The sequence below is a fragment of the Haliotis rufescens genome, unplaced genomic scaffold, assembly GCF_023055435.1.
Source record: "Haliotis rufescens isolate VD_foot unplaced genomic scaffold, xgHalRufe1.0.p SCAF_58, whole genome shotgun sequence".
In the NCBI taxonomy this organism is placed as follows: Eukaryota; Metazoa; Mollusca; class Gastropoda; order Lepetellida; family Haliotidae; genus Haliotis; species Haliotis rufescens.
In genome coordinates, this window is record NW_025964312.1 from 1,222,704 (window position 1) to 1,236,866 (window position 14,163).

At 42.8% G+C, this 14,163-nt stretch overlaps 2 protein-coding genes across 2 annotated transcripts; one reads left to right on the top strand and one right to left on the bottom strand.

Moving 5' to 3' along the window:
* The first annotated feature begins 2,723 nt into the window (after positions 1-2,723).
* Positions 2,724-3,989, top strand: LOC124119567. Its single transcript, XM_046482115.2, has one exon. It carries the CDS (start codon positions 2,724-2,726, stop codon positions 3,987-3,989), a length of 1,266 nt encoding a protein of 421 aa, XP_046338071.2.
* A 7,189-nt stretch (positions 3,990-11,178) lies between these two features.
* Positions 11,179-12,612, bottom strand: LOC125374508 (antifreeze protein Maxi-like). The gene is made up of 2 exons (XM_048385406.1): positions 12,396-12,612; positions 11,179-11,837 (listed from the first exon to the last, which is right to left on the bottom strand). The coding sequence occupies exons 1-2, from the start codon at positions 12,610-12,612 to the stop codon at positions 11,179-11,181; spliced, it is 876 nt and encodes a 291-aa protein (XP_048241363.1).
* Between the last annotated feature and the right edge of the window lie 1,551 nt (positions 12,613-14,163).

Consider the following 14,163-nt stretch of genomic DNA (forward strand, 5'->3'; position numbering starts at 1 on the left):
AAATAATTGTAAGATGTTGTACGATTTCGTTCAAAGATATTAAGAAAAGTGAGTGAGTACGGTTTTACGCCGCTTTTAGCAATATTCCAGCAATATCACGGCGGGGGACACCAGAAATGGGCTTCACACATTGTACCCATGTCGGGAATCGAACCCGGGTCTTCGGCGTGACGAGCGAACGGTTTTAGGTTACACACAACCAAATGTTTTCCCATAGACTTCTATAGTAACGTTATAGCTTTTTTAAAAAATAACTAGGCATTCAACAGCCATTACGTTTACATATGTGCACAGTCTGGCCTTAAAGCTGCAATAAAAACACCTTTTCCGAGTACAGGAAGCTGAACACACCAACCCCAGTTCCGCACCAAATATCACCTGCTTGAAAATATCTGTGCTCACATAAAGCACAAGTCATCTTGTTCAAAAAGTCAGCACCAAATATTGAAAAATATGGGCAGTTTTAATTACTGGATGGATGTGCATTTAAAAGACATAAAAATCTTACACAATAACATCCAATCACAGCCTGCATATGTCTCTTGATCTGTACTGAAGGCTCCCTACGAAAACCGCACTGTCACAACCAGTTCTGATTTAGTGTAGTAGAACCTGTACCACTAAGCTACCCGACCGCCCCTATTAAGAAAAGACGCAAAACTCAAACCACATAGGTGTTTGATATCATGGCAACGAAATGTAACCAAACTCTATGAAGACACCTTTACAGTGCACCGTTTGGTAAAAATGCAGATATTATTTTATTTCTTTCAACTTGAAATGTACGAATCTACTGACTAGTCGAAATTTAGAAAATTAACCGTCTTGAAGCTTATTTTCCGATACGCTTTGCTATAAGTGCTCTTTAAAAATTATAGTGAGGATAATCAGCACATGGTCGATGTGCTATGCAGATGGTATGCCTGACACAGGACCAAAAGCCATTGAACACATTGAAATAACCGCAAATACAATTGAAAAAGCATGCGATGACATTTATGTATGCTTCTGATAAAACTTACTTTGGGCGTGAAATTCATCCTAAACTACACCTTTGAAACATATGATCATCGTTTATTGTCCTATGCACAAGTCGTATGCACATTGTCATGAATACTATGACCGAATTTCAGACATTTCGAATCATTAATTCAAAGTTGAGACCCCAATAAATATTTTATCACATCGTATTTCCAATGCATTTCTTTTAATTGAAATAGGTATTGAAACTACGGACTTCCTTCTAACTTAACAAGGGTTTTAATTATGCGAATGTTCTTGTTCAAAGAAACATGGTTGATACATTTTAAAATTTTGAAATTCATGCATTAGATAAGTATGTGTCCAAATATCAAGGGTATATATACTACACAATTACGAATGATATTAAAATAAATTCCAACAATTATTATATCGAACAAAGACCGACGGACTTTCCCAAGCTCACTTAATCATGCTTTGTGCAAACAACATATGCACATAGGCTATCCACCGTTGTTTCTAGTACGTGCATCTCTCCTTTGTCTGCTCTGTCTCCATCCCTCGTTCAGACTTACTTTCTCTCCTCCCGAGGACACAGTTGGTCCTGTGATCTGGAGCACTGAACGTTATATCTCACTTTCATACACATATACACATGGCTATTGTTGTTAATGTTATTGCCAAATTGAATGGTGAATGTTGGCCTTGGGAGGCCCAACGGTCCATCGTCGTGTTAGTTCTCTCTCTCTATCTCCCCATCTCCTTCTCTCTTTCTCGCTCTCTCCTTCTCTCTTTCTCGCTCTCCCCACTCTATCTCCCCTTCTCTCTCTATCGCCCTCTCTCGCTCTCCCCATTCTCTAACTCCCTTCTCTCTCTCGCTTTCTCTCCTCTCACTCACACTGGCTATTTCAATTATCTATCTCCCTTCTCTCTCTTTCTCTCTCTCTCTCACCTCTCACCCTCTCTCGCTCTCCACCCTCTATCTCCCTTTTCTCTCTCTCCACACACACACTCACTCTCTCTCGCTCTCTCCACTCTCTCACTCTCGCCACTCTATCTCCCCTTCTCTCTCTATCGGGCACTCGTGAAGAGCAACCTCCTCGTGGTGAGTGCTGGGTAACGCTAATAGCTCTTCCCCCGTGTGGAACCGGGGTAGAATATTTCCACAGCACCCCTTTGCTGGTCGTAAAAGGCGACCAAATTGGGCAACCTGTTTGCCGTGGGTTGCGCCCCTGTGTCGGCGGAGGACGGGATTCTGGTGGTTGAGGGCACTGGAGCCAGGAACCGGTGTTCCTTTTGCCCAACACACCACTTCGACCCTCACTTCGCCTAGACGGGTGGTAGAATTGGCCCGATTCTATCAATCGGCTGGTCATGCCATGCCCTGTGCTTGGATTAATTGGAAGTCGAAATATTATATCAAACAGTTTGAAATCACGTTATATGATACCCTATTTATGTATATCTGTATTTTGCCTAGAGTCCTATGCCAGAAGGCGGTGGCTCATGGGCCAATCTGGTGATATGGACCTCTGAATTCTGTGCTTCTTGAGAGAGGTGTCATGGGCCGAACCAGCCTGGCACTTATTCTTTTAGTTCTCATAGCTATTCAAGTTTATATTTGCTGGAGTATAACACCCCTGTAGCCCTGGTGTTGCAGGCTGGCTTCCACTGGAACACCGTCCTTGTTGTCACTCGATGGTGGGTGGGGAACAGGGGTGCTGAATACTATTCCTTTTACCATGTCTCACAACAATCAATCTGGTTCAGCCAAAAACAACAAACGTAGACATGTAGATTCTACTCATTCTGATGAAGAATTAAACATATCTCCTGATATTTCTGAAGATTCTTGGCCAAGGTTCATCGTCATTGCTTCTGCAGACGGTAATCCATTGCGACTCAATCCTTTTGCTATCTCCCTTGGTATCAAAGGTGCATGCGGAGAAGTTCAAAATGTCACACGCCTTCGTTCAGGTTCGCTGTTAGTTGAATGTGCACGGAGACAACAATCTGTTAATCTGTTGTCCTTACAACAGTTTGTTAACACTGAGGTTGTTGTCTCAGTGCACAAGACTCTGAATTCCAAAAAAGGCATCATCAGGGACCGCGCTCGTTGTCTGGCTGACATGAGCGAAGAGGAAATTGCTATTGAGCTGAAAAGCCAAGGAGTAACTGATGTTAAACGTTTTACGAGGAAAAAGCAAGATGGAACAATCACACAAACGAATACTTACCTTTTCACCTTTTCTCTATCAGTCCTTCCCACTTCCATTAAAGCCGGATACTTCAACATCGGAGTGGAGGTCTATGTACCTAACCCACTCCGTTGTTTCAAATGCCAGCAATTTGGACATGGTGCCAAGTATTGTCGTAACAATGCAGCATGCTTCCGTTGTGGTGGAGCTCATGACAGCTCCGAATGCACAAACACCATAAATTGTGTTAACTGCAGCGGAGGGCATATGGCATCTTCCAAATTCTGTCCAAAGTTTGAATATGAAACCAAAATCCTGAAAATCAAATGCAACAACAATATTTCTTATCATGAAGCTAAAAAGTTAATACCTCTTCCATCGCAAACTCCTTTGGCTAAATCTTATTCAGCTGCAGCTTCCTCTCCCTCACCAACCAAAACATCTGTTCAGTGTCAGACATCGATCTCGTGGGTTACTGATCAACAGATCATCCCTGATCCTATTATCGCTCTTCCAGGAACATCAACATCTGAGACTCAAACTGATGTTCTACCATCTGCACCAGACACTCCTGATGCCCTGAAACAAATTGAGAATGTTGAGGGCACTGCCCACCTGACAAACAAGGAAAAAAAACAGCTAAAGAAAAGAGCCAGGGCCCTCCAACACTTGGGGGTGCCTTCTCATACGTCTAACCCTGTTGAGGTTCACAATTCGTTTGAACCTCTGGAGATGGAGGTCACTCCTTCCAACTCCATACCTGGGAGTGGTCCTCCCTCACGTTCCAGATCACCAGTTGAGCCACCATGAGTGGCTCTCCAAATATCATCCAGTGGAATTGCAGAGGACTAAGAAATAATTTTAATGATTTGCAATTATTAATACAAGATCATAAACCATCAGCATTTTGCCTCCAAGAGACTTACTTGAAAACCACGGATCAAATGGATATCAGACAGTATAATTCGTTTCATTTCTATTCACCTCCGGGTGCAAAAGCAACTGGAGGTTCTTCTGTCTTGGTGAGGCAGGGTGTTATTCACAGCCCTGTAACTCTTGATACCCCACTTCAAGCTGTCGCTGTCCGTATAACAATGCACATTGTTCTTACCCTTTGCTCTGTTTACATCCCTCCATCGTCTTCTCTGACGCAGACTGACCTTCAGGCCCTGTATGACCAGCTCCCGAAGCCGTGTATTATTGTTGGCGATTTCAATGGACATAACCCGCTTTGGGGCAGTGCGCATACAAGTAACAAAGGAAAGACCATAGAAGATTTCATTTCTTACAACGATTTGTGCATATATAATGATGGTTCAAACACTTATCTACATCCTGGAACAGGTACTTACTCTTCTCTGGATTTGTCAATTGCAGATTCAGAAATACTGAATGAATTTGAATGGTCAGTCCACAATGACCTCTGTGGAAGTGACCATTTCCCTACTATTTTAAAGCCTGTGACCCCTTCTGATGTTCCTCCATCATCAAGATGGAACTTTAATAGAGCTAACTGGGCCTTCTATGAAACTCTCTGTACAAACAAACTTAAACCTAATCTTTTTATTGGTGTTCCTGATCCTCTCAAATGTTTTTCTGATGAATTAACAAAAATTGCTGATGAATGTATTCCAAAGTCCTCTGCGGTTCCTCACATACGAAAACCATGGTTTAATGATGCTTGCAAACAAGCTAGGAAGGCCAGGAAAAAGGCCGAGCATTATTTCCGCCGCCATCCAATGGTGCATAATCTAAATAAATTCAAGATTATGAATGCTAAAGCCAGGCGCATATTTAAACAAAACAAACGCCAATCTTGGCAACAATATGTCTCTAAAATAAATTCACGTACTCCATTGTCTAAGGTATGGAACATGATTAAAAGAATTAAAGGTAAGGGTTCGAAAACTAGCATCCACCATCTTAAAAATGGGGATGACTTGTTGACAGATACTTCAGATATTGCCAATAAACTTGGCGAAACTCTGTCTAAACATTCTTCCTCGTCGAATTATGTCCCTAAATTCCAATACTACCAAGTGCAGCAAGAAAAGAAATCTATCAATTTCAAATCAGATAATGGGGAAGATTATAATGAAATCTTCTCCATGCATGAGCTCCATACTGCTCTTGGGCAAGCTCATGATACTGCTTCAGGATCGGATAATATACCTTATCAACTCCTCAAACATTTACCACCATCATGTCTAGAAACCCTTTTAACAATATTTGATGATATCTGGACTTCAGGTGAATTTCCTTCTTCGTGGCGTGAAGCTATTATTGTTCCAATACCTAAACCTGGTCGTGATCATACTGATCCTTCAAATTATCGACCAATTTCATTGACAAGCTGCGTTTGCAAAACTATGGAACGTATGATCAATAATCGCTTAGTTTGGTACCTGGAAACCAATAATCTACTAACACATATACAATGTGGTTTCCGTAAAAACAGAAGTACCATCGATCATTTAGTTCGTTTGGAAACTTTTGTTAAAAATGCCATCATAAACAAACAACATGCAGTGTCTATCTTTTTCGATTTAGAAAAAGCATATGACACTACATGGAAACATGGTATTTTAAAAGATTTACATGATTTTGGGTTGCGAGGTCGTTTGCCTCAATTTATCTCCAAATTTTTATCAGACAGGCAATTTCAAGTTCGTGTGGGTTCCACCCTGTCTGATCATTACAATCAGGATCAGGGTGTCCCACAAGGCAGTATTTTGTCTGTCACATTGTTCAGTATTAAAATAAACAGCTTATCTAAGGTTTTAAATGATTCCATTGATGGATCTCTATTCGTGGATGATTTTAACATTTCATGTCGTGGTAAAAATATGCATACTATTGAAAGGCAATTACAGTTATGTCTAAATAAAATCCATAAATGGTCATTAGAAAATGGTTTTAAATTTTAAAAATCAAAAACGAATTGTATACATTTTTGTAGAAAATACAAATCACATAAAGACCCAGAACTAGTTTTGGATAGCACTCCTATTAACGTTGTAAAAGAAGCTAAGTTCTTGGGCATTATTTTTGACCACCATCTGACCTTTTTACCACACATAAAATATTTGAAAAATAAATGCCTGAAGGCCCTTGACCTTCTGAAAGTCGTTTCAAATTCAAAGTGGGGAGGGGATCAGAAAACCCTACTCCAACTCTACAGAGCCCTTATCCGCTCCAAACTGGATTATGGCTCCATCGTCTATGGTGGAGCCTGTAAAAGTAATTTAAAATTATTAGATACAATACATCATCAAGCACTGCGGCTTTGCCTTGGTGCATTCAGAACATCACCCATTAATAGTCTGTACGTGGAGGCTGATGAGCCATCTCTCAAACACCGTCGTATAAAACTATCATTACAATACGTCACAAAACTATTTTCCAATCAATCTAATCCAGCATATGACTGTGTTTTCCATCCTCTGTATGAGGATCTGTATCAACAGAAACAATCCCTCAATCCACCCCTTGGAATAAGAATAAAACCTGAAATAACTGCTGCAAAAATTGACCTCAATATCATCTCTCCCACTCAAATACTGTCGTCTCCTCCGTGGCAACTTGTAAAGCCAGAAGTAGATCTTTCCTTAACTAAACTAAAGAAATCAGACACTAACCTACTAATGTATCAGCAAGAATATAATCAATTAAGAAGCACTTACAACACTTCCAAGTCCATATTTACTGATGGATCCAAGGACGGTGAAGCGGTTGCTAGCGCCACTGTTATTGGATCCAGAACAATATCATCCAGATTACCGAATGACAGTTCAATTTTTACAGCAGAATCACAGGCAATCTTAACAGCACTCAAATATATTAATACTCAGTCTAAACATAAGCAGTTCATCATATTTTCTGATTCCCTTTCCTGTCTTCAGGCCATTAAAAATATTTCATCTGAACATCCACTTTTACGTGAAATTATAGAATTACATAACGATCTTGCGACTGGCCAGTACGACATCGTCTTTTGTTGGTTACCTAGCCACGTTGGAATTATTGGTAACACAATGGCCGATGCTGCTGCAAAAGCAGCACTCAACAAATCTGTGACACCACTTCTGATCCCGTACACTGATTATAAACCCGTGATTAGATCTTACATCCGTGATCTAATGCAAAAGAAGTGGGACACCCAAGTAGGTATCAATAACTTACATGAAATTAAACCAAATATCGGTTACACCTACTTGGGTTGTCAGTCCAGATTTGAAGAGGTCATTATTCGACGATGTCGTATTGGCCATTCCAGATATACACATGAGTATTTGTTACAAGGTGAAGATCCTCCGTTTTGTATCCCTTGTGATGAAAGAATCACAGTCAAGCATGTCCTGCTTGACTGTATTGATTTTGCCATCACAAGGGATACTTATTTCAATGTTTCATCTATTAAGGATCTTTTTAATATCAGTTCTCATTTAGTTATTGGTTTTTTAAAAGAAATTGAATTGTACCATAAATTTTGATTAATATGTTGTGTATATAATATATTTTTTATGATTGGCAGGATAAATGCAATAACTGAGATTGTTAGTGGCTGTATCCTCGAAGGGGGTTGAAGTATTGTAAAATGATTGTCCCCTGGAGAGGGTATGTAAGACCACGTCATTCAAAGTAGATTTGTTCTTTCCATTGTTTTTAATCGTAGAATATATGTTATTTTAATATGGCTAAGTATGTTAATCATCGCCAACACCTGAAGGGATGATGTAAATCCTGCTGGGTTCCATGCAGGAAGCTGAAGTACTGTAAGTCCCCATGGTACCTAGTATGGTGATCTACCTTCAGTTGCTGGTGATCTACAGCCTGTTTTTATACCGTGATGTTATATTTAGTGCTATCAATTTTATGATTCCATACTAGTTTTAAAATATATTTCTGTGATATGTCTAGTTATTTTACTGTCCTTCGTTGGCAGGTTTTTATATAAATTTCAATATATGTATTATGATTAACTATTGCTAGTCACGATATGGCTGAAATATTGCCAATGTGACTTAAAATTTTAACTCACTCACTCACTCACTCTCTCTCTATCGCTCTCACTCTCTCGCTCTCCCCATTCTCTAACTCCCTTCTCTCCCTCGCTCTCTCTCCTCTCACTCTCTCGCGCTATTTGCATTCTCTATCTTCCTTCTCTCTTTCTCTCTCTCCTCTCGCTCTCTCTCGCTCTCCACCCTCTATATGTCCCTTTTCTCTCTTTCCCGCTCTCTTTCCTCTCGCTCTCTCCACTCTCTCCCATTAAATCGCTCTCTTCTCGCTTTCACACGCTCTCTCTCTCTCCCTTCTCTCTCTCTTTCTCTCTCAAATGACTTAGTTCCCTTCAGTAACAGCATCTGTCTCTCTCCCTTCTCTCTCTCCACTCTCTATCTCCCCTCTGTCGCCCTCTCTTTCTCTCTATTTCTCTCTCTCTCCTCCTCTCGCTCTCTCTCCCTCTCCACCCTCCATCTCACTTATCTCGCTCTCTCTTGCGCTCTTTCACGCTCTCCACTCTTTCTACCCTTTTATATCTCCCTTCTCGCTCTCACTCTCTCTCTCTTCTAGGTTTGTCAGCACCATACCCGTGCTCGTGGGTTTCACCGAAGTGGTAAACGTCTAAGACCTGCATCACTTCAGGCTTTCCTCCCACATTAAGCTGACACGCCGCGATATGACTGGAATACTGTTAAAAGCGGCGTTAAACCAAACTCACTCACTCAAATGACTTCTTGGTTGGGATCATATCAACGAACTATATAAAACAATCAGTCAATTAACATTGCAAAACAATAATATATTTTAGTTTGAGCTCATCAAAGTAAGTCAAATAAGATAATATCTGAGGAATCAAACATATTCTGAATAGTCTCCTAACTTAATAACTAACTTCACTGACCTTATAACTGAGTTCATTTGTACCACCTACATGTTGCAGGAACACTGAAGACGTTATCAGTTCGTACGTATCCAGACACGTGTCCTACTTTTGTGTTCGGCACAAGACAATCCTATATCTTGACAAGGATTTTAAGATGGTCTTGTTTGACTGAAACACGGGTTGTAATCTTAAATTGTCACACAATTAAAGCGTCCAACGACAGAAAAGACGCAAACATGGAGCTTGGAATATATGTCGTCTGCTTCATCTGTGCGCCGATGACCTGCGTCCAGAGCTGCCCATGTACAATAGCCCCTACTTTCCATCTCCAGTCCATCCACTAATTCACGCCCCGAATCTAGCAGGCCTCGCCAGTAAAAGCATGGTCTTCAAGAGGGCATATGCCCAGCAGGTTCTATGCTCCCCGAGCCGCACCTCCCTGCTGACTAGGCGCCGTCCTGACACCACCAACGTGTATGACCTTGACACCTACTTTAGACACGCTGCCGGCAACTTCACGACCATTCCCAGTTCTTCAAGAACCACGGCTACCACAGCATTAGAGTTGGTAAAATATTCCACCCGGGCAAGGCTTCAGGAGGAAATGATCCTTCCTCGTGGTCTGAGAAATATTTTGATGCCCATCAAGCAAATAATTACCTTAGAGACGGGTCAAGTTGGAAAGCAGTACCGGATAATCTTTTGGACAGCCAGCATGTCCTGCAGGACATCATGATAGCCGACCACGCAGTGCAAGTCATTAAGGACATCACTCAAAAGGCAAACAATGGCGAGAATTTCTTCCTAGCAGTTGGGTTCCACAAGCCCCATTTGCTGTTCCAATTCCCAGCTCGCTTTCTTGATTATTACCCAGAAGACTCCATCCATCTTCCACCCAACCCACAAGCTCCTGACGGCATGCCTCATATTGCTTGGGCATCATATAATGAACTGAGGCACTACACTGACATAGCCCAACTGAATGCATCCGGCAACCCAAACACGACCTTGCCTGACCAGGTAGTTAACAACTACGCAGAGCCTACTACAACGCTGTTAGCTTCATGGACTTTGAACTCGGGAAGGTTCTAGATGCACTGAAGGTCTAGCTGACAACACGATAGTGTCATTTTTCGGCGATCATGACTGGCAGTTGGGAGAACACGGTGAATGGTGCAAACACACCAATTTTGACATCGCCGTCCACTCGCCTCTTATGATCCACGACCCAGGGATGACGGACTATGGGATGAGCACAACAAAGCTGACAGAATTTGTTGACCTGTTCCCAACTCTAGTAGAAGCAGCAGGTCTTCCAAAACTATCTACGTGTCAAGTAGACTCGTCCTCAACTCACGCCTGCACAGAAGGAACGAGTCTAGTTCCTCTGCTGCAGCACCAGATCTGCCCTCGTGGAAGACCGCAGCCTTCTCGCAGTACCCACGAGGGTATAACCACAAGCCAGCCATTGGCTACACGATCACCACGGACAGGTATCACTACACTGAATGGGTGACGTTCCTCAGCAAACCCGACTACATGCCTCAGTGGGACCAGCTTCATGGAGTGGAGCTGTACGACCATCTGCATGATCCTCAGGAGAATCACAACATCGTGTGCCATGCTGCCCAACAAGGACTTCGCGGCCAGTTGAGGAAGCAGCTACATGCTGGATGGAGAGCCGAGATGACGTGTGGTCATGGCGGAAGCATTATAGGTTGAATGGTATTGTATTAAATCTGTTCATTTGAGAAATCACTTATTTTCGTGTCATTATTATTTCATCACTGACATCGAAAATGTAATTTCGAGCATCTGAATTTCGAATCTCGAATCAGCGTGTGTGTGCTTTCACTCAAGTTATGGGGCAAACGGGTAGCCTAGTGGTTAAAGCATCCGCTCGTCACGCCGCGGATCCGGGTTCGATTGCTGACACAGGTACAATGTGTGAACCCCATTTCTGGTGTCCCCCTCCCACATTATAATGTCACACCATGATATAACTTAACTACTGTTCAAAGCGCCATTAATCCAAACTCACTCACTCACGCATGTCTTTCTACTACTTATATAGAAAAACCTATAAACCAGTTTCAGTTATTTATTACTCGAACGTTACCCAATAATAGACGGTACCACAAAGGAAGATGCAGATGCAGACGCAGCAACAACACCCTCTCTAAAAGTATTCATCAATGCACTACAGATGGCGCAATGTGCGGCAGGTGTGAGGGCATCGAAGGGGACACCCCGAGAAGCAGCATCAACAGAAAAAATCGCCTCAGCACTATCCTGGGCGGCCACAGCCACAGCCGCCACACCCGCAGCAGTAGAAGCAGCAACAGCAGCACTCGTCGCCGTAGCAAAAGGAGTAACCTCAGCACAGTCACCACCACCACCACCGTCTCCACAACCAATACCGTCACCATCACCGAGGGACACCTCAGATGCAGCAGCACCCACACCAAAACCAGTGGCAGCCACCACAGCACCCTCATCAACAGCACACACACCAAAACCAGTGGCACCAGCAGTGGCAGCCACCACCTCCACAGCAACTGAAGCACCAGTAGCAACACCCTCACTAACAGAACTCTTAGATGCACTCCACGCAGCAGAAGCAGCCGCAGCAGCAACAACATCCTCACCAGCAGCAGCAGCACCACAACTCATCTCAGCACTATACAGAGTGGCAGTAGCAGCCGCAGCAGCAACACCCTCACCAACAGAAGCAGCAGCAACAGCAGCACTCATTGCAACATTGAGCAGGATGCCTGTGTGATGACGATAACGAAGGTTGTCATCGACTTTTTCGCATTGTTTCGCATTGTTTGCCCTGTATCTAAGTTGAAGTGTGTAAGGTGTCATCATTAAACAGGGTTAAATTGAACTGACTCTTTGTGTCTTGATTGATCTTAACTCCAATAGGAGTTCAGACTAATCGACACCTACCCTGCTTGCTTTGCCAACACAAACAACAACAATCCAAAAGAACCCACACCCTCCCCCCAGTCCTATTGGAGGCACACGACACCACGTCTCTATGTATGTTTGTATGTATGGTTGTGTACACGAGTGGCGTCATGTTTGCATGGAGACACGAGTCAAACACCACGTATGTCTATCGATCTCTGTCTATCCTTATAAATATAATCATATGGATAAACGTGTGTTTGAAGACACGCATGACATCACGTTTGCATGGAGACATGAAGTACATCACGTTTGCATGGAGACATGAAGTACATCACGTTTGCATGGAGACACGAATGACAGTACGCATGTTAACATACACGAGTGCCGACGTGGATGAACCAAAACAAAGATCCCACCTCCTCCTCCTCCTCCTCCTTCCTCCTCCTCCGCCGCTGCCTCCCTCCCTTCCCCCGCCGCCGCCGCCACCTCCCTCTCCCTTCCCCTCCGCCGCCGCCGCCGCCTCCGCCTCCCTCCGCTTGACCCGCCATCTTGGATGGGGACATGGCCCCTCGGAAACGGACGTGCCGCACTCTTGGAGGTGCGCACGCCTCCCGGAAACGGAAATGCCGCCATCTTGGATGCGCGCGCCACCGGAAACGGAAAAGCCACCAACTTTGATGCGCGCGCATGACCCACAATGCCCTGCGTCATCAGAGGTCACGTGACCAAACAGAAACCGGAAGTGACGTCATCACAGAAACCGACCAATCAGAAGCCAGGAGTGGTAACCCTACCGGGGCTATCAACTACTGTTGCTGTTGTACAGCAAGGATTATGATATATGCTATCTTTTGAGAATGTTGGTGGGCATATCACATCTTCGTTTCAGTGCTGGTCCAATATCTTTAACAAATTCTAATATGACCTTCCGCTTGATTGTAATCTCTCAAAATTGCTGGCGAGATCGTGCTCAGTTACAGAATTAAAACCAAGTTCATGCAGTCTAATATATTCTCCAGATCTGCCTTATGGAATACAGATCTTGCTTCAAATGAATGAATTTCAGTACCAAAAGTTTAAACATTCAGTAAAGCATTACTTGGATTTGTTTTAAAGGCAAATTTGACTGAAATGAACAAATGATACTGATATTGTGGACAAACGTTTGACATTTTTTGAAGATTAAGTCATTTTAGCGGCCATCTTGGATTTTCTTCGCAACCAGTGGGTTATAATGTTAGATTTGAATTATATACAACGTTGTTGCAATTAAATTTGCATAAATTACTGAAATTGACAAAATCATTATGATATATTGAATATAAGTGCACATTTTTTAAGTGCATTTTTAAGTGCACAATTTTGACAAAAATCCAGCCTTAACCGCCCCACTATTGGGTAAAAGAGCAACTTCTAGACGATGAGTGCCGTGGAGATCCGGGGTAGAATAGACCTTCAGCAACCCATGTTTGCCATAAAACGCGACTATGTTTGTCGTAAAAGGCGACTAACGGGATCGGGTGGTCAGGCTCGCTGACTTGGTTGATGCATGTCATCGATCCCACATTGCGAGGAGCGATGCGCATGATGTCAATCACTGGATTGTCTGGTCCAGACTCGATTATTTAAAGATCGCTATTATATAGCTGGAATATTGCTGAGTGCGGCGTAAAACAACAAGCCAAACCAAAATTCGAGACGATGATCCTATATTTAAGACGGACATAGAAATATACGAACTAAAACGACTGAAAAAAAGGACCGGACCAAATCACAATGAATATATCTATTTCGCTGGATATTTGCTCCTAAATCACTTAACTCAGCTGTTTAACAGGATGATACGTACTTGCTATACCCCTGCACTGTTGAGATCTGGGACAATTATATCAATACATTAATGGATCGATGAGGACAGATCGGATCCTGGAAATTACAGAGGTATAAGTGAGGGCCGTGTTATGATAACTGTTCGATCGCGAGGAGATCCTGTTGGAGAGAATTTCAGAGGTATATCTAATATATGGATACCGACTTCCCACATAGATTACAATGTGGCTTCAGGCAAAAACATGGTGCAAACATTGCTACCTATAAACTCAAAGAAGTCATCTCTTCCAGTGTATACACTGTGTTTCTTGATAATGAGAAAGTGTTTGCTTGCATCTGGCACAACGGACTACT